This window comes from Haliotis rufescens, unplaced genomic scaffold, assembly GCF_023055435.1.
Source record: "Haliotis rufescens isolate VD_foot unplaced genomic scaffold, xgHalRufe1.0.p SCAF_11, whole genome shotgun sequence".
In the NCBI taxonomy this organism is placed as follows: Eukaryota; Metazoa; Mollusca; class Gastropoda; order Lepetellida; family Haliotidae; genus Haliotis; species Haliotis rufescens.
This window is the reverse complement of record NW_025963791.1, coordinates 7,676,852-7,701,329: the sequence shown is the minus strand read 5'-3', so window position 1 is coordinate 7,701,329 and position 24,478 is coordinate 7,676,852. Positions and strand designations below refer to the sequence as shown.

The 24,478-nt window shown below is 43.7% G+C and overlaps 1 protein-coding gene across 3 annotated transcripts in view; it reads left to right on the top strand.

Annotated features, from left to right (window-relative positions):
• LOC124151755 (long-chain-fatty-acid--CoA ligase 5-like) overlaps positions 1-24,208 on the top strand; it is a 59,135-nt gene extending 34,927 nt beyond the window's left edge. For all 3 annotated transcript variants that reach the window (XM_048392177.1, XM_048392176.1, XM_048392178.1), the window contains 14 exons: positions 351-402; positions 1,448-1,518; positions 1,654-1,737; positions 2,312-2,446; positions 4,882-4,964; positions 5,228-5,378; positions 6,460-6,532; positions 7,492-7,580; positions 8,223-8,339; positions 15,495-15,548; positions 15,908-15,997; positions 16,388-16,492; positions 18,430-18,501; positions 18,858-24,208. In XM_048392177.1, coding sequence (XP_048248134.1) covers positions 351-402; positions 1,448-1,518; positions 1,654-1,737; positions 2,312-2,446; positions 4,882-4,964; positions 5,228-5,378; positions 6,460-6,532; positions 7,492-7,580; positions 8,223-8,339; positions 15,495-15,548; positions 15,908-15,997; positions 16,388-16,492; positions 18,430-18,501; positions 18,858-18,995 — 1,314 coding nt within the window. In that variant the 3' untranslated portion in view covers positions 18,996-24,208. The remainder of the gene's footprint in view (positions 1-350; positions 403-1,447; positions 1,519-1,653; positions 1,738-2,311; positions 2,447-4,881; positions 4,965-5,227; positions 5,379-6,459; positions 6,533-7,491; positions 7,581-8,222; positions 8,340-15,494; positions 15,549-15,907; positions 15,998-16,387; positions 16,493-18,429; positions 18,502-18,857) is intronic.
• Positions 24,209-24,478: the final 270 nt, after the last annotated feature.

Here is a 24,478-nt window from a genome sequence, read left to right as displayed (position 1 = left end):
GCATTGTTTTACATCCAGGGATTAAGATTATGTTGTCTATTTTCTCGTAAACTAAGCTGGAAACAGCAATCAGCTGTACACACGTTTTCTTGGAATCTACTGGTGATTCGGTCATGACACACCCAATGATATAACTAGGTAATAAGGCTTAAAATACATTTTTTATTTAATTTTTTTAAACCTACCATTCCTAATGTGGTGTAAAAATGAAATTTGATTTGAAAAGTTGTTTCTAAACAGTGCTTAACAATCTTAGAATACAATGGACAGGGCAATTTAATCAGTGGATAGGTCATGAGAACCAACAGTTTTATTTTAACAAGCATAATTTGGACCTTGTTGTATTGCAGCCTGCGACCCCAGATGACCTGTGCATCATATGCTACACCAGTGGAACCACAGGTCAGTCTTTGCAGCAGGCTAACCTCATTCTATGTCTTAGTAATAAGCAACCCACCATTAATAACCCAGGGGGATTCTTTTGCAGAATAGATCCTCAGTATCCCATTCTTGTTTTAAGGACTTGTGGGGATTCCGGGTAAGAATATAGGTCCCATGCACCCTTTTTACTTGTCGTAAGAGGTGACTGAATGGATCAGGTGGTCAGGCTCAGTGACTTGGTTGATTGCGTGTCATCATATCCTGTTTGCATTGATTGATGCTCATGATGTCAATCATTGGATCAGACTCAGTGATTTGGTTGATTGAATGCCATTGTATCCCAGTTGTGTGGATCGATGTTCATGATGTCAATCATTGGATCAGACTCAGTGATTTGGTTGATTGAATGCCATTGTATCCCAGTTGTTTGGATCGATGTTCATGATGTCAATCATTGGATCAGACTCAGTGATTTGGTTGGTTGAATGCCATTTGTCCCATTTGCGTTGACTTATGTTCATGATGTCAATCATTGAATCAGACTCAGTGATTTGATTTGTTGAATGTCCTTGTATCCCATTTGGGTTGACTGATGTTCATGATGTCAATCATTAAATCAGACTCAGTGATTTGGTTGATTGAATGCGATTGTATCCCAGTTGCTAGGATCGATGTTCATGATAATACATTGTTCTATTATGGTTTATCCTCCCTGAAGTGTTTTATTGTACAATAAACAACTCCCACTCGTTGTTTAGTTCTTAAATAATGGTACGGTTGTGAGAACAAAGAATGAGGTGAAATTGTTACTGTCACAAGTCCTCTATCAAATTCCACAAATAGTATTTTCAGATATATGGTAAACAGCTAGTGCAAACTGCTCTTTTCACTCTCAGCTCGAAGCCTAAGAATGGACTGCCAGCATCTGTGTAATTCTCAAGCTTAACATAACTGCTTAGAACAGATTATCGGGAAATACTTGCTGTAAATGACATATGAACTGTGGATCAAAGCCTTTGTTTGTGCTCTATGTCATTTACTCATAAAAAAACATGCTTACTTTCAGGTCTCCCGAAGGGTGCTATGTTGACACACAGAGGTGTGGTGTCTATAGTGGTTGCTTGTGAAACGCAGCTGGTACGTATTAGCAGTAGGATGTACATAACTGAATATTGTTACAAAATGTACTGACTAATGTTTGAATTAACTTGGGAAACAATACTCAGTACCCTTGGTGCCATGTTTGACAGCTGTGTTTCTTTGTGTGTTTAGGACGCGTCTGACTTGGTGATTCAGACAACGGATGTCTTGATCTCGTACCTGCCGCTAGCTCATTCTTACGAACGACTGTTAGAGGTGGGTTTTGTCATATTTTGGCTGGTGGGGAAATGTGGTTAAAGTTTCAGTTCGTCATGCCCAAAAATTATTCACCCATTTACAGGGAGATATTGGACATTAGAGCTTGATGCTGTCTTCCAAACATAACCTTGTTCAGCTCTTATCTTGGATCTGACAGGGCAGGGGTAGCCCTGCCATCTGAGGCTCATCAATTTGCTGTGCAGAGCTGTGACACTTTGGCATGCCAGAAAGCTTTAATCATGGATTTGAATCCTTTTTTGCCCTGATTATATTTCTTAAGTTTGTCAGCCCTATACCATGCTCATTGGTTTCACCAAAGTGGTGAAAATCTAAGACGTGCATCACATCGAGCTTTCCTCCCACATTAAGCTGACATTTGTGATAAAAATGGAATACTGAAAGGGACATAATCAGATAACCATATTTCGTAGATCCAGAAAGTGGTTCATCGGGATGTTTTCACTGGGAATTGTACCTTCTGGATGAAGGAGGTTGTAGTGGGTAAAGTTATTGAGCGGGAATGTTTCTCCACTCAGAATGTGTTGTCATGGTAACTTTCCCTTCCTTTCAGGTCTACATCTATTTGCATGGAGCTCGGGTGGGCTTCTTCCAGGGGGATGTGAGGAAGCTGATGGACGACATCAAGGAACTTCAGCCCACCATCTTCCCGACAGTGCCAAGACTGCTCAACAGGTTCTATGATAAGGTACGTACCGTCTGGTTCCCTCTCAATATGTTCTATGATAAGGTACATACCATCTGGTTCCCTCTCAATAGGTTTTATGATAAGGTACACACCCTCTGGTTCTATGATAAGGTACGTACCATCTGGTTCTAGTATAAGGTACGTACCCTCTGGTTCTATAAGGTATGTACCCTCTAGTTCTAGTATAAGGTACGTACCCTCTGGTTCTATGATAAGGTACGGACCCTCTGGTTCCCTCTCAATAGGTTCCATGATGAGGTACGTACCTTCTGGTACCCTCTCAATGGGTTCTATGATAAGGTACATACCCTCTGGTTCTATGATAAGGTACATACCCTCTGGTTCCCTCTCAATAGGTTTTATGATAAGGTACATACCCTCTGGTTCCCTCTCAATAGGTTTTATGATAAGGTACATACCCTCTGGTTCCCTCTCAATAGGTTTTATGATAAGGTACATACCCTCTGGTACCACTCTCAATAGGTTCTATGATAAGGTACGTACCCTCTGGTATCCTCTCAATAGGTTCTATGATAAGGTACGTACCCTCTGGTTCCTTCTCAATTGGTTCTATGATAAGGTACATACCCTCTGGTACCCTCTCAATAGGTTCTATGATAAGGTACATACCCTCTGGTATCCTCTCAATAGGTTCTATGATAAGGTACCTACCCTCTGGTTCTATGATAAGGTACGTACCCTCTGGTTTCTTCTCAATAGGTTCTATGATAAGGTATGTACCCTCTGGTTCCCTCTCAATAGGTTCTATGATAAGGTATGTACCCTCTGGTACCCTCTCAATAGGTTTTATGATAAGGTACGTACCCCCTGGTTCCTTCTCAATAGGTTCTATGATAAGGTACGTACCCTCTCAATAGGTTCTATGATAAGGTATGTACCCTCTCAATAGGTTCTATGAAAAGGTACGTACCCTCGGGTTCCTTCTCAATAGGTTCTATGATAAGGTATGTACCCTCTGGTACCCTCTCAATAGGTTTTATGATAAGGTACGTACACCCTGGTTCCTTCTCAATAGGTTCTATGATAAGGTACGTACCCTCTGGTACCCTCAATAGGTTCTATGATAAGGTACGTACCCTCTCAATAGGTTCTATGATAAGGTATGTACCCTCTCAATAGGTTCTATGAAAAGGTACGTACCCTCGGGTTCCTTCTCAATAGGTTCTATGATAAGGTACGTACCCTCTCAATAGGTTCTATGAAAAGGTACGTACCCTCTGGTTCCTTCTCAATAGGTTCTATGATAAGGTACCTACCCTCTGGATCTATGATAAGGTACATATCCTCTGGTACCTTCTCAATAGGTTCTATGATAAGGTACGCACTGTCTGGTTCCCTCTCAATAGGTTCTATGATAGGGTTCGTACCCTCTCAATAGGTTCTATGATAAGGTACGTACCCTCTGGTATCCTCTCAATAGGTTCTATGATAAGGTACATACCGTCTGGTTCCCTTTCAATAGGTTCTATGATAAGGTACATACCCTCTGGTACCTACTCAATAGCTTCTATGATAAGGTATATACCCTCTGGTATCCTCTCAATAGGTCCTATGATAAGGTATGTACCCTCTGGTACCCTCTCAATAGGTTCTATGATAAGGTACGTACCCTCTGGTACCCTCTCAATAGGTTCTATGATAAGGTACTTACCCTCTGGTACCCTCTCAATTGGTTCTATGATAAGGTACGTAGCCTCTGGTACCCTCTCAATAGGTTCTATGATAAGGTACATACCCTCTGGTACCCTCTCAATAGGTTCTATGATAAGGTACGTACCCTCTGGTACCCTCTCAATAGGTTCTATGATAAGGTACGTACCCTCTGGTACCCTCTCAATAGGTTCTATGATAAGGTACTTACCCTCTGGTACCCTCTCAATTGGTTCTATGATAAGGTACGTAGCCTCTGGTACCCTCTCAATAGGTTCTATGATAAGGTACATACCCTCTGGTACCCTCTCAATTGGTTCTATGATAAGGTACGTACCCTCTGGTATCCTCTCAATAGGTTCCATGATAAGGTACCTACCCTCTGGTACCCTCTCAATAGGTTCTATGATAAGGTACATACCGTCTGGTACCCTCTCAATAGGTTCTATGATAAGGTACCTACCCTCTGGTACCCTCTCAATAGGTTCCATGATAAGGTACATACCGTCTGGTTCCCTCTCAATAGGTTCTATGATAAGGTACATACCGTCAGGTTCCCTCTCAATAGGTTCTTTGATAAGGTACGTACCCTCTGGTACCTTCTCAATAGGTTCTATGATAAGGTACGTACATTCTTGAATATTGCTAAATAGTGCAGCAGCGTTAAACAACAAACAAACAAAAGCATTTTAATAATGTTTGTGTCATGAAAATTTGTACATCCTGAGAAGAATCCCATTCCTATTCCGGTATTTTACTTTCAGGTGATGTCAGGAGTTAACTCAAGTCCTGTCAAGAAGTTCCTGTTCAACATTGCTCTGGCAGAAAAGGAGAAGGAACTGAAAAGGTGTCTGTTATGCTTTTGTTTTGATGTCAAACACATAGCCAAGTGATCAAGTGTTGATTTGTCTTGTGTTGTTGAGTCAATCAGTCAAGAGGGTGGACTGAAATGGTCTGACAAGGTTATATGTTTGGTCTTTTTATTTATTTATTTTCCCACCTACCATTGATGATTCACAAGAAAATCAGTAAAACGAAGAAAAGAGTTTCAGATTTGGATTGAGAAAATTCGAAAATATAGGTGGTCATTGAAACATTCTTGTGTCGCAGGGGTGTGATCCGGAGGTCGAGTATCTGGGATCAGTTGATGTTCCGGAAGGTTCAGGATGCGCTCGGGGGCAAGGTCAAACTCATCGTCACAGGCTCTGCACCATTGTCCGCTAAAGTCCTCGGCTTTCTCAGATGTTGTGTTGGATGTCCGGTAAGGCCCTATGAAAACCTACAACAACATTACATGTATATTATATAGTTATATTTTTTCATGTGCTCTTTATTTTGTCAAAAATAACTGGAAAGAATTATAGCTCACTCATGTAACTAGAACCACATCACTTTGGGGTTAATGGCATTTATTGATAAAAATCATTGTGAACATATCTATTAGGTCAGTGTATTTTCTGATTAAAGGTTAAATTTATCTCATGTTTGTTACTTTTTCATTCCCTGATAATTTTGTCTACCATACTGTATACAGTGAAACCCTATTAGTCTGGACCCTGCTATTCCAGAATCCCCTGCCCCAAAAGAGGCTGGTGGAAATTCAATTTAGGCAATATATCTTTGTTGCTGTGTTCAGTTAATTTGGAAAATTTGTAATTGTGGACAGTTTTACAATGAAATATGCTGTCCTGATTAAAAGGGTTTGCTTGTATTGAAACTGTAACGGTATTTGTTGAACAAACTTATAATTAAAAGAGTCTCCCAAAATGTGTTAAATAATCATAAATAATGATTAATAAAAATCGCCACCGCATTACACATGGAAGTTGGCGAAAATAATCGGAAAAAAATCACGTTTTACTGTTCCTTAAGCATTTGCAATTCTAATGATATAAGTTTTATAACAAAATTCAACAAATGAAGGTTGCAGTTACCAGTTGAAATTACCCTACTGTTTTGAATGATTTTTTAAAACATTTTCCCTTTCTAAGTCAAGATTACTGTTAATTATTTTTCAAATGTACATTTATACAAACATAATGAATGTATGTTACTATTTGTGTCTTTCTTCACGTAAGTTAATACTTTTTTGAAAACAAAAAGGGAAACAAATGCAAAAACTGGCCAAATTGAATTTCTACACAGTTATGGGAATTTAATTGCCGCGTAGGCAAGAGGCCACCCTGACTGATAATAGCCATATAAAATTATGCATGAGGCAATCTTTTGTAAATCCATTTTGGAGCACAACTATCAGCATTTCTGTGCTTTTAGTTCAGGGAAGTGCCTAAATAAAAGTGTAAAACTAGAGGAGGATGCAATTTTGGTGTGTGTTCTTTCAGATCTTGGAGGGCTATGGGCAGACAGAATGTTCAGCTATTGCCACGTTACAGATAGTTGGGGATCATCTCACAGGTAATATAGGACTGGTGTACTCATGGTAGTACAAATATTCAGGTGCTTCACAAGAACTCCTTATTTTACCATTGATGAGGTGAAGTGAAATGCCATTGGGGTTTAACATCACACCCAAGCTTAGTGCACTTATATAGTGAAGTGCATGGACGTGTGTGTGGCTGCTTGTACTAGTCCAGACTAAGGCCGATTTTATAGTGCTAGCCCACTGAGATACCATGCCACAGTTTAACATGAATACCCCACTCAGACACAGTATACTGACTCCGAGTCGACCAGTCCTTGTTTTAGCCCCCTAATGCCCAGCGCAAGGCAGAGTAACAGGTACCATCTTTTAACATCTTTTGGTATGATGCGGCCGGGGTGGAACCCGGAACTTCCTCTCTCAGGGCGGACATTCTACCGCAAGACCATGGAGGCGGTCTCTGCCATTGAGTAAAATGTAATGAGTGTACTGTTATGAGTGTTCCAGTTGTGACAAGGAGTGGCTTGGGACTCTTTTGAAAAATATAATCTAAAAGTGCTAGAGCAAATAGTTTGTCCTTGGGATGTATAAGAAAAAAATAATTGTTCACTGGACATGTTGGGTGTTTTGAAAAATATGTGTTGTGGGTTAAAAATGATAGTTTGGCTCAGCCTTTTAGAGATAAAATTGTGTGTCTTGGAGCTCTGACAGAAAAAATAATCTGTCTCATACAGAAATCCAATCTGAAACACTGTCAATATGGTATTAGAGTAGATATACTTCAGAGGTTATATGTTGTCGTTTCATAGTGGCGGTGGGGAAGCAGGGCGGATAAAGCATTAACCCGTGGCATCAAAGGCCCCGGGTTCTATTCCCACATGGGTATAATGTGTGAAGCCTATAATTCCTTGGGTTTGCTAAAAGTTGTGTAAATCCACTTGCTCACTGTTATTGAACATGTATGGCTGAGGTTGGTTAATGTGTCTACTCACAGGTAATGTTGGACCGCCGTTGACGTGCAACCAGATCAAACTGGCAGATGTTGCTGAAATGGAGTACTACTCTGGCAGCAACAAGGGGGAGGTAAGTCATGCCATGATGGAAATTAATACCCCTACCATGATAATTAATATCTGGTTTGTCTGGTCTTGGTTTTTTAAGGCTGCCATTATGTATCTGGAATATTGCTGAGCACTGTATTACACAACAAACAAAACTAAGACATTCCAGGTTTATTGGATTGTTTGTTGTTTGACTCCGCACTCAGCAATATTCCAGCTATATGACCGCAGTCTGTAAATAATCAAGCCTGGACCAGACAATCCATGCATCCACCAAGTCAGCGAGCCTGACCACCCGATCCCGTTAGTCGCCTCTCACGACAAGCAAAGTCACCTGTTACGGCAAGCATGGGTTGCTGAAGACCTATTCTCTACCCGAATCTTAGGTTTGTTGGAGGGTCAGTCTTTTTCATACAGTGCACATTATGTTAGTCTGCAACATCAGCCACCAGTCTGATATCAGGTTCAAGTTCAAGTTCTTATGATTAATAAGCATCGTGGAAATGTTAAATGACAAGTTCAGGAAAGTAGACTCAAATGTACAGACTCTTATACCATTATTGCATTATAAGCATAAGTTTCTTCATATACTTATAACATCACGATGTCTTGATATAGATGTATGCTCTTTATGAGACACTTAAAGTAAACATATCACTTCCAGGTTTGCATCCGAGGCCCCAATGTATTCCGGGGATATCTGAAAGATCCAGTAAAGACCAAGGATGCCCTGGACAGTGAAGGCTGGCTACACACAGGGGACATTGGAGAGTGGCTGCCCGTGAGTACATCTGTGTGTGGGGATAGGAGAGGACATGTCCAACACACAGGACATTGGGGAGTGGCTGTCTGTGAGTAGATCAGTGTGTGGGGATAGGAGAGGACATGTCCAACACACAGGGGACATTGGAGAGTGGCTGCCTGTGAGTACATCTGTGTGTGGGGATAGGAGAGGACATGTCCAACACACAGGACATTGGGGAGTGGCTGTCTGTGAGTAGATCAGTGTGTGGGGATAGGAGAGGACATGTCCAACACACAGGGGACATTGGAGAGTGGCTGCCCGTGAGTAGATCCGTGTGTGGGGATAGGAGAGGACATGTCCAAAAAGACATGTCCAACACACAGGGGACATTGGAGAGTGGCTGCCCGTGAGTAGATCCGTGTGTGGGGATAGGAGAGGACATGTCCAAAAAGACATGTCCAACACACAGGGGACATTGGAGAGTGGCTGCCTGTGAGTACATCTGTGTGTGGGGATAGGAGAGGACATGTCCAACACACAGGACATTGGGGAGTGGCTGTCTGTGAGTAGATCAGTGTGTGGGGATAGGAGAGGACATGTCCAACACACAGGGGACATTGGAGAGCGGCTGCCCGTGAGTAGATCCGTGTGTGGGGATAGGAGAGGACATGTCCAAAAAGACATGTCCAACACACAGGGGACATTGGGGAGTGGCTGCCCGTGAGTAGATCAGTGTGTGGGGCTAGGAGAGGACATGTCCAACACAGGGGACATTGGGGAGTGGCATCTGTGAGTAGATCAGTGTGTGGGGCTAGGAGAGGACATGTCCAACACAGAGGACATTGGGGAGAGGCTGTCTGTGAGTAGATCAGTGTGTGGGGCTAGGAGAGGACATGTCCAACACACAGGGGACATTGGGGAGTGGCTGCCCGTGAGTAGATCAGTGTGTGGGGCTAGGAGAGGACATGTCCAACACAGAGGACATTGGGGAGTGGCTGTCTGTGAGTAGATCAGTGTGTGGGGATAGGAGAGGACATGTCCAACACACAGGGGACATTGGAGAGCGGCTGCCCGTGAGTAGATCCGTGTGTGGGGATAGGAGAGGACATGTCCAAAAAGACATGTCCAACACACAGGGGACATTGGGGAGTGGCTGCCCGTGAGTAGATCAGTGTGTGGGGCTAGGAGAGGACATGTCCAACACAGGGGACATTGGGGAGTGGCATCTGTGAGTAGATCAGTGTGTGGGGCTAGGAGAGGACATGTCCAACACACAGGACATTGGGGAGTGGCTGTCTGTGAGTAGATCAGTGTGTGGGGCTAGGAGAGGACATGTCCAACACACAGGGGACATTGGGGAGTGGCTGCCTGTGAGTAGATCAGTGTGTGGGGGTAGGAGAGGACATGTCCAACACACAGGGGACATTGGGGAGTGGCTGCCCGTGAGTAGATCAGTGTGTGGGGCTAGGAGAGGACATGTCCAACACACAGGGGACATTGGGGAGTGGCTGTCTGTGAGTAGATCAGTGTGTGGGGGTAGGAGAGGACATGTCCAACACAGGGGACATTGGGGAGTGGCTGCCTGTGAGAAGATCAGTGTGTGTGGGGCTAGGAGAGGACATGTCCAACACAGGGGACATTGGGGAGTGGCTTTCTGTGAGTAGATCAGTGTGTGGGGCTAGGAGAGGACATGTCCAACACACAGGGGACATTGGGGAGTGGCTGTCTGTGAGTAGATCAGTATGTGGGGCTAGGAGAGGACATGTCCAACACAGAGGACATTGGAGAGAGGCATCTGTAAGTAGATAAGTGTGTGGGGCTAGGAGAGGACATGTCCAACACAGAGGACATTGGGGAGAGGCTGTCTGTGAGTAGATCAGTGTGTGGGGCTAGGAGAGGACATGTCCAACACAGAGGACATTGAGGAGAGGCATCTGTAAGTAGATCAGTGTGTGGGGCTAGGAGAGGACATGTCCAAAACAGAGGACATTGGGGAGTGGCTGTCTGTGAGTAGATCAGTGTGTGGGGATAGGAGAGGACATGTCCAACACACAGGGGACATTGGAGAGTGGCTGCCCGTGAGTAGATCCGTGTGTGGGGATAGGAGAGGACATGTCCAAAAAGACATGTCCAACACACAGGGGACATTGGAGAGTGGCTGCTCGTGAGTAGATCCGTGTGTGGGGATAGGAGAGGACATGTCCAAAAAGACATGTCCAACACACAGGGGACATTGGAGAGTGGCTGCCTGTGAGTACATCTGTGTGTGGGGATAGGAGAGGACATGTCCAACACAGGGGACATTGGGGAGTGGCTGTCTGTGAGTAGATCAGTGTGTGGGGCTAGGAGAGGACATGTCCAACACAGGGGACATTGGGGAGTGGCTGTCTGTGAGTAGATCAGTGTGTGTGGGGCTAGGAGAGGACATGTCCAACACAGGGGACATTGGGGAGTGGCTGTCTGTGAGTAGATCAGTGTGTGGGGCTAGGAGAGGACATGTCCAACACAGGGGACATTGGGGAGTGGCTGTCTGTGAGTAGATCAGTGTGTGGGGCTAGGAGAGGACATGTCCAACACACAGGGGACATTGGGGAGTGGCTGTCTGTGAGTAGATCAGTATGTGGGGCTAGGAGAGGACATGTCCAACACAGAGGACATTGGGGAGAGGCATCTGTAAGTAGATAAGTGTGTGGGGCTAGGAGAGGACATGTCCAACACAGAGGACATTGGGGAGTGGCTGTCTGTGAGTAGATCAGTGTGTGGGGCTAGGAGAGGACATGTCCAACACACAGGGGACATTGGGGAGTGGCTGCCCGTGAGTAGATCAGTGTGTGGGGCTAGGAGAGGACATGTCCAACACAGGGGACATTGGGGAGTGGCTGTCTGTGAGTAGATCAGTGTGTGGGGCTAGGAGAGGACATGTCCAACACAGGGGACATTGGGGAGTGGCTGTCTGTGAGTAGATCAGTGTGTGTGGGGCTAGGAGAGGACATGTCCAACACAGGGGACATTGGGGAGTGGCTGTCTGTGAGTAGATCAGTGTGTGGGGCTAGGAGAGGACATGTCCAACACAGGGGACATTGGGGAGTGGCTGTCTGTGAGTAGATCAGTGTGTGGGGCTAGGAGAGGACATGTCCAACACACAGGGGACATTGGGGAGTGGCTGTCTGTGAGTAGATCAGTATGTGGGGCTAGGAGAGGACATGTCCAACACAGAGGACATTGGGGAGAGGCATCTGTAAGTAGATAAGTGTGTGGGGCTAGGAGAGGACATGTCCAACACAGAGGACATTGGGGAGTGGCTGCCTGTGAGTAGATCAGTGTGTGGGGGTAGGAGAGGACATGTCCAACACACAGGGGACATTGGGGAGTGGCTGCCCGTGAGTAGATCAGTGTGTGGGGCTAGGAGAGGACATGTCCAACACACAGGGGACATTGGGGAGTGGCTGTCTGTGAGTAGATCAGTGTGTGGGGGTAGGAGAGGACATGTCCAACACAGGGGACATTGGGGAGTGGCTGCCTGTGAGAAGATCAGTGTGTGTGGGGCTAGGAGAGGACATGTCCAACACAGGGGACATTGGGGAGTGGCTGTCTGTGAGTAGATCAGTGTGTGGGGCTAGGAGAGGACATGTCCAACACAGGGGACATTGGGGAGTGGCTGTCTGTGAGTAGATCAGTGGGTGGGGCTAGGAGAGGACATGTCCAACACAGGGGACATTGGGGAGTGGCTTTCTGTGAGTAGATCAGTGTGTGGGGCTAGGAGAGGACATGTCCAACACACAGGGGACATTGGGGAGTGGCTGTCTGTGAGTAGATCAGTATGTGGGGCTAGGAGAGGACATGTCCAACACAGAGGACATTGGAGAGAGGCATCTGTAAGTAGATAAGTGTGTGGGGCTAGGAGAGGACATGTCCAACACAGAGGACATTGGGGAGTGGCTGTCTGTGAGTAGATCAGTGTGTGGGGCTAGGAGAGGACATGTCCAACACACAGGGGACATTGGAGAGTGGCTGCCCGTGAGTAGATCAGTGTGTGGGGCTAGGAGAGGACATGTCCAACACAGAGGACATTGGGGAGTGGCTGTCTGTGAGTAGATCAGTGTGTGGGGCTAGGAGAGGACATGTCCAACACAGAGGACATTGGGGAGAGGCTGTCTGTGAGTAGATCAGTGTGTGGGGCTAGGAGAGGACATGTCCAACACAGAGGACATTGAGGAGAGGCATCTGTAAGTAGATCAGTGTGTGGGGCTAGGAGAGGACATGTCCAAAACAGAGGACATTGGGGAGTGGCTGTCTGTGAGTAGATCAGTGTGTGGGGATAGGAGAGGACATGTCCAACACACAGGGGACATTGGAGAGTGGCTGCCCGTGAGTAGATCCGTGTGTGGGGATAGGAGAGGACATGTCCAAAAAGACATGTCCAACACACAGGGGACATTGGAGAGTGGCTGCTCGTGAGTAGATCCGTGTGTGGGGATAGGAGAGGACATGTCCAAAAAGACATGTCCAACACACAGGGGACATTGGAGAGTGGCTGCCTGTGAGTACATCTGTGTGTGGGGATAGGAGAGGACATGTCCAACACAGGGGACATTGGGGAGTGGCTGTCTGTGAGTAGATCAGTGTGTGGGGCTAGGAGAGGACATGTCCAACACAGGGGACATTGGGGAGTGGCTGTCTGTGAGTAGATCAGTGTGTGTGGGGCTAGGAGAGGACATGTCCAACACAGGGGACATTGGGGAGTGGCTGTCTGTGAGTAGATCAGTGTGTGGGGCTAGGAGAGGACATGTCCAACACCAGGGACATTGGGGAGTGGCTGTCGGTGAGTAGATCAGTGTGTGGGGCTAGGAGAGGACATGTCCAACACACAGGGGACATTGGGGAGTGGCTGTCTGTGAGTAGATCAGTATGTGGGGCTAGGAGAGGACATGTCCAACACAGAGGACATTGGGGAGAGGCATCTGTAAGTAGATAAGTGTGTGGGGCTAGGAGAGGACATGTCCAACACAGAGGACATTGGGGAGTGGCTGTCTGTGAGTAGATCAGTGTGTGGGGCTAGGAGAGGACATGTCCAACACACAGGGGACATTGGAGAGTGGCTGCCCGTGAGTAGATCAGTGTGTGGGGCTAGGAGAGGACATGTCCAACACAGAGGACATTGGGGAGTGGCTGTCTGTGAGTAGATCAGTGTGTGGGGCTAGGAGAGGACATGTCCAACACAGAGGACATTGGGGAGTGGCTGTCTGTGAGTAGATCAGTGTGTGGGGCTAGGAGAGGACATGTCCAACACAGAGGACATTGAGGAGAGGCATCTGTAAGTAGATCAGTGTGTGGGGCTAGGAGAGGACATGTCCAAAACAGAGGACATTGGGGAGTGGCTGTCTGTGAGTAGATCAGTGTGTGGGGCTAGGAGAGGACATGTCCAACACACAGGGGACATTGGGGAGTGGCTGTCTGTGAGTAGATCAGTGTGTGGGGCTAGGAGAGGACATGTCCAACACAGAGGACATTGAGGAGAGGCATCTGTGAGTAGATCAGTGTGTGGGGCTAGGAGAGGACATGTCCAACACAGAGGACATTGGGGAGTGGCTGTCTGTGAGTAGATCAGTGTGTGGGGCTAGGAGAGGACATGTCCAACACAGAGGACATTGAGGAGAGGCATCTGTAAGTAGATCAGTGTGTGGGGCTAGGAGAGGACATGTCCAACACACAGGGGACATTGGGGAGTGGCTGTCTGTAAGTAGATCAGTGTGTGGGGCTAGGAGAGGACATGTCCAACACAGAGGACATTGGGGAGTGGCTGTCTGTGAGTAGATCAGTGTATGGGGCTAGGAGAGGACATGTCCAACACAGAGGAAATTGGGGAGAGGCTGTCTGTGAGTAGATCAGTGTGTGGGGCTAGGAGAGGACATGTCCAACACAGAGGACATTGGGGAGAGGCATCTGTGAGTAGATCAGTGTGTGGGGCTAGGAGAGGACATGTCCAACACAGAGGACATTGGGGAGTGGCTGTCTGTGAGTAGATCAGTGTGGTGGGCTAGGAGAGGACATGTCCAACACAGAGAACATTGGGGAGTGGCTGTCTGTGAGTAGATCAGTGTGTGGGGCTAGGAGAGGACATGTCCAACACAGAGAACATTGGGGAGAGGCTGTCTGTGAGTAGATCAGTGTGTGGGGGTAGGAGAGGACATGTCCAACACACAGGGGACATTGGGGAGAGGCATCTGTGAGTAGATCAGTGTGTGGGGCTAGGAGAGGACATGTCCAACACACAGGGGACATTGGGGAGAGGCATCTGTGAGTAGATCAGTGTGTGGGGCTAGGAGAGGACATGTCCAACACACAGGGGACATTGGGGAGTGGCTGCCTGTGAGTAGATCAGTGTGTGGGGCTAGGAGAGGACATGTCCAACACAGAGGACATTGGGGAGAGGCTGTCTGTAAGTAGATCCGTTTTGGGGGCTAGGAGAGGACATGTCCAACACAGAGGACATTGGGGAGAGGCTGCCTGTGAGTAGATCAGTGTGTGGGGCTAGGAGAGGACATGTCCAACACACAGAGGACATGTCCAACACACAGGGGACATTGGGGAGAGGCATCTGTGAGTAGATCAGAGTGTTGGGCTAGGAGAGGACATGTCCAACACAGAGGACATTGGGGAGAGGCTGCCTGTTAGTAGATCAGTGTGTGGGGCTAGGAGAGGATATGTCCAACACACAGGGGACATTGGGGAGTGGCATCTTTGAGTAGATCAGTGTGTGGGGCTAGGAGAGGACATGTCCAACACAGAGGACATTGGGGAGAGGCTGCCTGTTAGTAGATCAGTGTGTGGGGCTAGGAGAGGATATGTCCAACACACAGGGGACATTGGGGAGAGGCATCTGTGATAGATCCGTTTTGGGAGCTAGGCGATGACATGTCCAACACACAGGGGACATTGGGGAGTGACTGTCTGTGAGTAGATCAGTGTGTCATCGTACCCTGATAGTGTGGGACTTGGTCTCATAATATCAATCAAGGGATTGATTAATTACAGGCTGTTGTCATTTTGCTTGAATATTGCAGGGTACGTCTTAAGACAAAAACAGAGTTGAATATTTTGCCAAATATGTCTTGCTATGATAGTGATTCACTTTCAAAACAAGAACATGAGAAGACAGATCATGGTGACACTGTTTTATATCTTTTTCAGAACGGAGCACTGAAAATCATTGACAGAAAGAAGCACATTTTCAAACTAGCTCAGGTAGGTTGTATTCTGTTATTGAATCCAACTGTTGTAAACATGGAAATGGTAACAATCACTAGCGGTTTATGTTTCAAGTAGTTGTTTTATTTTACTCAAAAGGATAGAAAGATATTAACACATTTGCATTTGGGCCTTTTTGACTGCCGTATGATATGATGTCTTCACAAATTTTAGCTGAAGCTTCTCTGTTGTGTTGACATTTCTCAACTCAAGTCAACTCAACTCAACTCAACTCACTTCTATCATGAATGCACATGTTTTCACCGCTCTCTGTCCTATCATACTACATGTATGTTATTATTTGCTGTAGATGTGTGAGTGAGACTACATCTTTGTGCCTTGTGCATCTGTTTCAGGGAGAATACATTGCTCCAGAAAAGATTGAAAATGTTTACATTCGCTGTTCGTTAGTTGCACAAGTCTTCATCCATGGAGACAGTTTACAGGTGGGTATTTACTCCAGTCTAGATGTGTCTTCAACTTACTGGAGAGACACAGGTAGCCCATTTGTCTACAGCGATGCTATAATTCCCTCTGTAGAGTTGCATCCCTTAGGCTTGCCAGAAACCTATAAACGTGGGTTTGAATCCCAGACTCAACCTGATTATTTTTGTAGGTTGTCAGCACCATAGCCAAATTTAATATTTGGAAGAAAAAAAATCAAGTAAATACGCCTTGCAAATATTCCGACATGAGAGAGATTGTATAACTATGCACATTATTTATATATCATGCTAGAAAACAAACATATTTTAATGAATATGCTATTGACTATTTCCTCCAAACATCTATTTATTAGTAATAGTATTGACCTACACAACTGATTATGATTCCAGTCGTGTCTTGTGGGTGTGGTTGTGCCTGACCCAGACATGCTGCCCAAGTATGCAGCAGACAAACTGAAACTCAGACAGTCTATTGAAGACCTGGCCAGGAATGCTGTAAGTATTGGATACTGCCAGTGGGAGACAAGCTGTATGATATATATTGTACTGGATACTGCCGGTGGAGAGACAAGCTGTATGATATATATTGTACTGGATACTGCCGGTGGAGAGACAAGCTGTATGATATATATTGGTACTGGATACTGCCAGTGGGAGACAAGTTGTATGATATATATTGTACTGGATACTGCCAGTGGGAGACAAGCTGTATGATATATATTGTACTGGATACTGCCAGTGGGAGACAAGCTGTATGATATATATTGTACTGGATACTGCCAGTGGGAGACTAGCTGTATGATATATATTGTACTGGATACTGCCAGTGGGAGACAAGATGTATGATATATATTGTACTGGATACTGCCAGTGGGAGACTAGCTGTATGATATATATTGTACTGGATACTGCCGGTGGAGAGACTAGCTGTATGATATATATTGTACTGGATACTGCCGGTGGGAGATAAGCTGTATGATATATATTGTACTGGATACTGCCGGTGGAGAGACTAGCTGTATGATATATATTGTACTGGATACTGCCGGTGGGAGATAAGCTGTATGATATATATTGTACTGGATACTGCCAGTGGGAGACAAGCTGTATGATATATATTGTACTGGATACTGCCAGTGGGAGACAAGCTGTATGATATATATTGTACTGGATACTGCCGGTGGAGAGACTAGCTGTATGATATATATTGTACTGGATACTGCCGGTGGGAGATAAGCTGTATGATATATATTGTACTGGATACTGCCAGTGGGAGACAAGCTGTATGATATATATTGTACTGGATACTGCCAGTGGGAGACTAGCTGTATGATATATATTGTACTGGATACTGCCAGTGGGAGACAAGCTGTATGATATATATTGTACTGGATACTGCCGGTGGAGAGACAAGCTGTATGATATATATTGTACTGGATACTGCCAGTGGGAGACAAGCTGTATGATATATATTGTACTGGATACTGCCAGTGGGAGACAAGCTGTATGATATATATTGTACTGGATACTGCCAGTGGGAGACAAGCTGTATGATATATATTGTACTGGATACTGCCAGTGGAGAGACTAGTTATGTGTAGTAGTCACATGGATATGCTGTAACTGATGTGAGCGATTACCTACTGATGCTGGCTTTATGCTATATTTGTATTTATTTGTATTAATATTGTTATGAGATATTGCTGATGTTCTGTGTTCTGTGAGATATTGCTGCTGTTGTTCTGTGTGTTCTGTGAGATATTGCTGCTGTTCTGTGTGTGCTCTGTGAGATATTGCTGCTGTTGTGTGTGTGTGTTCTGTGAGATATTGCTGCTGTTGTGTGTGTGTGTTCTGTGAAATATTGCTGCTGTTGCATGTGTGTGTTCTGTGAGATATTGCTGCTGTTGCATGTGTTCTGTGAGATATTGCTGCTGTTGTGTGTGTATTATGTGAGATATTGCTGCTGTGGTGTATGTTTTCTGTGAGATATTACTGCTGTTCCGTGTGTGTTCTGTGAGATATTGCTGCTGTTCCGTGTGTGTTCTGTGAGATATTGCTGCTGTTTCGTGTGTGTTCTGTGAGATATTGCTGCTGTTGCATGTGTGTTCTGTGAGATATTGCTGCTGTTGCATGTGTGTGCTCTGTGAGATATTGCTGCTGTTGTTCTGTGTGTTCTGTGAGATATTGCTGCTGTTGTGTGTGTTCTGTGAGATATTGCTGCTGTTGCATGTGTGTGTTCTGTGAGATTTTGCTGCTGTTCCGTGTGTGTTCTGTGAGATATTGCTGCTGTTCCGTGTGTGCTCTGTGAGATATTGCTGCTGTTTGGTGTGTGTTTTCTGTGAGATATTGCTGCTATTCCTTGTGTGTTCTGTGAGATATTGCTGCTGTTGTTCTGTGATGTGGTTCTGATGTTCCAAGTGTTCTGTGTCCAGGAGGTGAAGAAGGTGATTCTGGCAGATCTGCTGGAGGTGGGGAAGAAGGCAGGGCTCTCCTCACTGGAACAGGTCAGTGCTGTGTTGGCAGGGCAGGCTTAACTGATTACATCTTATGCATTTGACCCAAACAAGAGCCAGGGAGGGGCCAGGGATTGTATTTGGAGACTAGATATGTTTTCAGCTGCAGCTGCAGAACCAGATATTTTGTTAATTGAAACTACGAGCCTAAATATTCTTCCATAAAAAACATCTTTCAACAATGTATTATTTGTGGCACACATTTTCTTTCATTTTTTTTCTTCAACAATTTGCTTTTTTAATTATTTTTTCCAAGCAATTTCTGGGAGAATGTTTTTTAAAAAAAAAATGTGATTTCATTTTAATAAAATATTCCAAATGATTGTGTACGTGTTCTATTGTTTCAGGTGAAGGACATCTATGTGTATCCCGAGATGTTTTCAGTAGAGAACGGTTTGCTCACGCCCACATTCAAAGCCAAGAGGCAGGAGCTGAAGCGGTACTTTGACTCCCAGATCAAGGCGATGTACACCAAGTTATCCTGAGAAAAACAATCAAATTCATCCATTCCGTTTATGAACACTAACATAACATGACAAAATTAATGTGTGATATACATGCTTGATGAAGATGACCACAGATGATAGACAGAGACAAGACACCAGGAAGATACACATTTGAAGACCTGTTATTTGATATTATTTTGCAACTTTGAAATGGTTCCCTTTGTATGATGCTTTCAAAATTTGATCAAAGTTAAGGTTTATGCTGAGGGCGTTCTGGGGGCTTGAAGCGCTGGGTGTAATTTGAAGTTTTTACAGTGTGCATATAGGATTGGTATCAAAGCAAGCTTGGCACCATCTGCCTGGATGACAGCATTGTGTTGTAACCATGAAAAATGGAACCATGGATCTAGCTTGTTGTCATGGTAGCCATAACCATGGTTACAGTGGATGGGCTGAGTTAACAGAAGGCAGGAGGATGAAGATTTGGATTTCTTTTTCAGTCAATCGCTACAAAAATATTTGGGAAGAGAATGCATGGTATTTAAAAGCATGTTCCGGTATTGTTTAATAGAAGATCTCTTCAGCATGGCATTATTTAACTTATTATTAAGTTTCTTGTATCACAGTATTTTGTTCTTTTTGAGGAATTAAACAAATGATCACATCTGTATGTTTTCCTGCCCACTGTTAAATACGTGCAATGCAGGACTGCAACATCATTCTTTAGTCTTGTCATGGTATTCCATTGTTAGTTGTTACATGAAAATATTCTAATTTATTGACCAAGTTGGTTAATGAGGTGTGCAAGATGAGTGACAGAGTGACTTTGCTAGTGTGCCTGTGCTGTGGTGTGAACCTCACATCTCGACCAACCTTTTACAGAGCTAAGTATCAATCTCATCAAAATCAGGTCCTTTACTCTCATATGATACCTGTCTGCTTCACAAATCCTCCATAGAAGGTCGCTTCTGTTGAACCCTTTGAGACTTTTGACGTCCAATCTAAATGGGTCCTTGAGCCAATCGTATGTCAGCTATCTAAACTGATTTTAACCTCAATTCAGAATTGTTTATTTTAACAAAAGAAAACCCACACAAGGACACAAATAATCCTTTTGTTGGTGCTCCCTTTTGGATGTAGATGTCTTGGTACTCAGAAACAACAGTGTGTATTAAATATCCACAGTGTAACAGCATGACTTTTATTATTTACATTCAGAACTGTTCGTTTAACTTTGTTTATGAGATACAGATATCAGATATGCTTTTGTAAATACTTTACTCACTCATACTGACAATTCGAAGCCCTAAAAGTTCACCTGAAGCAACATCTTTTGGAGGGTTTGTCAGATAAAAGATCTGATTTCAATGAGATGGAGTTAAGCATGAGCTGGCCACAAACCAGCTGAATTAGCAGCTTAGTAGAAACCTTAAATTTCTAAACTCTTTTCAAGATATCGTCATCCAGTAACGGTTTTTGCATCTTCACAGTCGGTTTCACAGCAAGGTTCTTTCCTATCGTACCACTTGTAAATAATATATCAAAGATGAATTGTCCAATGCTGATTTTTACATGCAAATCAAATACTTTCCGAATATTTTTGATTAACGAAAAAATGCAAGCTATCACGTTTTCCTCTTTATATCATGATCCTGCAGTTAATTTGTTATTGGATGCATATTTGTACATATCTGACATAATTCTGTAACAGTGTCTGTCTTGGTTCCTCTGAGACCTTATATGGACATAATAGGCTGTTGTGTACATCAGTATCTGTTGTGATTGAGCTTACGACTTTGTTCGAGCTGTAGGCTTTCAGTTGTGTTTTGATGTCAAAAGGCCACTCCAAACTGAAGCAGCATGTCAGCATAAACAATTGTGTCAGTGTTCTTTCATTTGCATTGCAAATCAATGCAGCATGTAGGTTTTCAATCACTCAAAAGTGATACTTGCTGCTTGATTCCTTGAAGCTCAAGGTAAAATTATAATATCATGGAGCCAGTATCTTAGTTTTACTTTTTTTCACTTGTCTTCTCTGATAATATACGCTTTCTTCTCACATTTCTCTATCCACCTATTATGGCAAATCTTACAGTGTTCTTCTGTAATATACAACTGGCCTTCATTAGACATACACAGGGGAGGTAACCTAGTGGTTAAAACGTTTGCTCGCCACACAATAGGCCCGTTCGATTCCCATATGGGTACAATGTTAAGAAACCCCATTTCTGACTGTATGCTCCCACCATGATATAGCTGGAATGTTGCTAATAGCAGCGTTAATCCCAACTCACACACTCACTGAAGTCTGTTAAATATTTTTCCTGAACTGCTGCACTGACGCGCTGCCTGAATGTGGGTTTTGAAAAAAAATGTGCTGCTTCTGTGTGTGCTGGCCTTTTGATTCAATGTAAAGGGTGTGTAATGTGTGTATATTCTAGCATATACAGATGATAGATCATTTTAATATACATGCAAGCACCACATGAGGACTGTCTATGCTGTCTATAGTTAATTTGGACCTAAGAATTTAGGCAAACAGGTTCATCTCTCTCAGTTGTAACAATGCATCTAGATTACATTACATCGAAAGTGAATAGCGTAAAGAAACAAATTATGTCTTGGTTCTCTGCAATTGTGTCATTATATTATTTGTAATAGCACTGTCTGTTTGCACGTTTTGACACAAGTAATCCTTTATTTTTTTAATTGGTTGGTTGTATAATGTTATTGAAAATTGTATAGATATTTGGACGTTTGATCTAGTCTTGTCAGTAGACAGAACCTGGCGGAATGAAGCATTTCTTATGTATACACTGAACTGATGAGAAGACAGGATGTATGTTATTATCGATTTACTCGATGTCAAAACAAAACACAAAAACCACAGATTCCAGTTGCAGCAACTTTGACTGATATTGCTTAATGGGAATTGGTACAGATGTGCTGTTTGAGCAGTAAATCAACGGCTGGGGAGATAGGAGTGATAGGCTATGACAAAGACTGTTGTAGGATGGGTTTGTTGAATTACATCAGGGTTGCCAACAGGGATATTTCCACAGATGTTCTTCAATCACCCCTTAATGTTGTAGTGAAAGCTGTTCACATGAATGCTAAAGTTTGGGTTTACCAACTGTGTTGGTAAACAGCTGTTATATTCTGAGTTGAATGTAGTCATGTTTTGTCCGTATGACCGCAGAGTCGTGATTTGATGAGAACGTGGAGGCTGACAGTATTTCTTCATCTTGGATCAGGAAGAATAATCATCGAACAGGAGAGTGGTGGATTTTCACATAGAATCTACCATCTCGAGAACGGCCTGCCAAAAATACACCTAAATCTGTATAAGCATCAAGTTTGTGTTTTTTCAACTGTTTTATATACATATGCAGAGGTTGTCAGAATGCAGTTTAAGTGCTTTTTGTTGTTTGTTCCTTTGCGTATTTAACTTTACATGTTGTTACGTTGCATTGTGTTGGAGTGAGTAGTCTGGTGTGGAGAGTAGGAGGCGTGTGTCTGACTTCAGCCATGTTTAGTTCCAGAAAAAACAGTCATCATAAAGCGTTCTCTCACACATCGTATTCGAAAACATGTCAGTTTTATGAAATAAAGGTATGGCGTATCAACTTTACCATTACATAATGAGAGTTGCTAGTCATCTATTCCTTTGCATTATATCTGCTTTTGTTTTTTTCTTCTGACGGGCCGGTTTCCCCCCCGAATGTTTCTGCACCATAACCTTGCTTGTGAGTTTCACCAAAGTGGTAAAGATGTAAGATCTGCATCACTTCGGGCCTTCCTCCCACATGGCTGACACGTGATAAAACTGGAATACTGTTAAAAGTGGCAATAAACACAACTCACTCATTCTTCAGATGGGTGGCAGTTTTCATGTAGAGTTGTGTCCCTTAGCTGGCAAGATTTTTAGAAGAAGCAACCACACAAAGTTTTCATTTGGCTCATGATTGTGGGGTTCGAGTCCCGGTTCTCCCCAGTTACGTTTCTGGGATTGTCAAGCATACCTGTCATGGGTTTTAGTAGTAAACGTCTGAGACATGCATGACTTTGGGCTTTCTTCCCACATAAAGCTGACACGATGCCATCATGTAACTGGATTACTGTTCAAAGCATTGTTGAACCCAACACTCACTAATTGAGCCAATTCAAAGTGTTGACTTAACAAATATTTCCAACAATACTGGTGCAAAACCTTTTTGAAGAAACTTGAGAATTACCCAAATCACTTGCTAATTGTTTTTATTTGTATGCTTAAGGTGGCTGATTTAAAATTGAGTGCTTTTCCTTTTGGTTTTATGCACTGAGGCGTCGAAATGTGGCAGGGATATCCAGTTGTGTGGACTCCTGGCGATTAGGGCTAGAGACAGGAGGGAATGTGCTGCAGGTCAATAAAAGACATGAACATTTTGGTGGGTCTTTGGTCTGTTGGTGGACAATGTCTGTCTGGTTAAGACACACCATGTGTTGTTCTGTACAGAGAATTGTTTCTTGTCACAGAAAGAGATTCTCTATCCTGGATTACAAGTATATTATATGTGATTTTTAAAAGTGAAAACCATCTTCATCATCAGTTTGCTTACGTTGGATAGTGCAGTACTTGTACACAAGAAAGGATCCTCTACCAGATATGTACTTGAAATCCCTACATTGTTAATCACACAAGGGGATCCTATTGTAGAACACTTTACTGGCAAGAGTGAGGAGCTGCGTTGAATTTGTGAATCAATTAAAATTTTCCTGATCCCTTTTCTTCATTGACTGACATTAACCACTTGTGTTTTGTACAGTTGATATTTCTTTACCTTCAGATTCCCAGCCAGTCTAAACCCCATGTTGTAACAAGTACCCAAGGACTCATTTTTTGCAGATGTATTCCAAGGGGCACTATTTGAAATGAGGAAAAGCTAGTATAACTTGAAGGATAATTTTTCAAACATAGCTTTAATACATTACTATAAGTGCTTATGTTTAAGTAGGAATATGTCTATCAGACACTGTTTGGCTTTGTACATACACACAAATCCTGTCAATATTTAATACATGCAGTTGTTTAAGACTAGACTACTGGGATGCCAGGGAATCTGAAGTGATTACGATATCTTGAGTGAATGAAGAGTGGAGAAACTATTTTGTATTTGGTAAAGAGAACCTTGAGTGAGTTCTGTCATGAACTCATGTCAGCACATGTGTATCATACAATCGTCACTTTCTCTCGATTAAAGAGATAACACTGACGATGTCTCATGTTGTTACTTCCTTGCTTTCTGTTTCTCTTCTCCACAAAGAACTTTGGGATAGTCAAGATGTTAAATCGTTTGCTCATCACATGAAAGTCCCAGGTTCTATTCCTACAATGTGTGAGGTCCATTCCGGCGTTCTTGCGGGAAGTTTGACCACCAAATCAAAGTAAAGGATGATTGAGTTTTGTAAACAATCAGATATAAGATTTTGGAAGGCTATTCAGCACTTTACAGACTTTTTTTGCCAATATATTTTAATGAGAA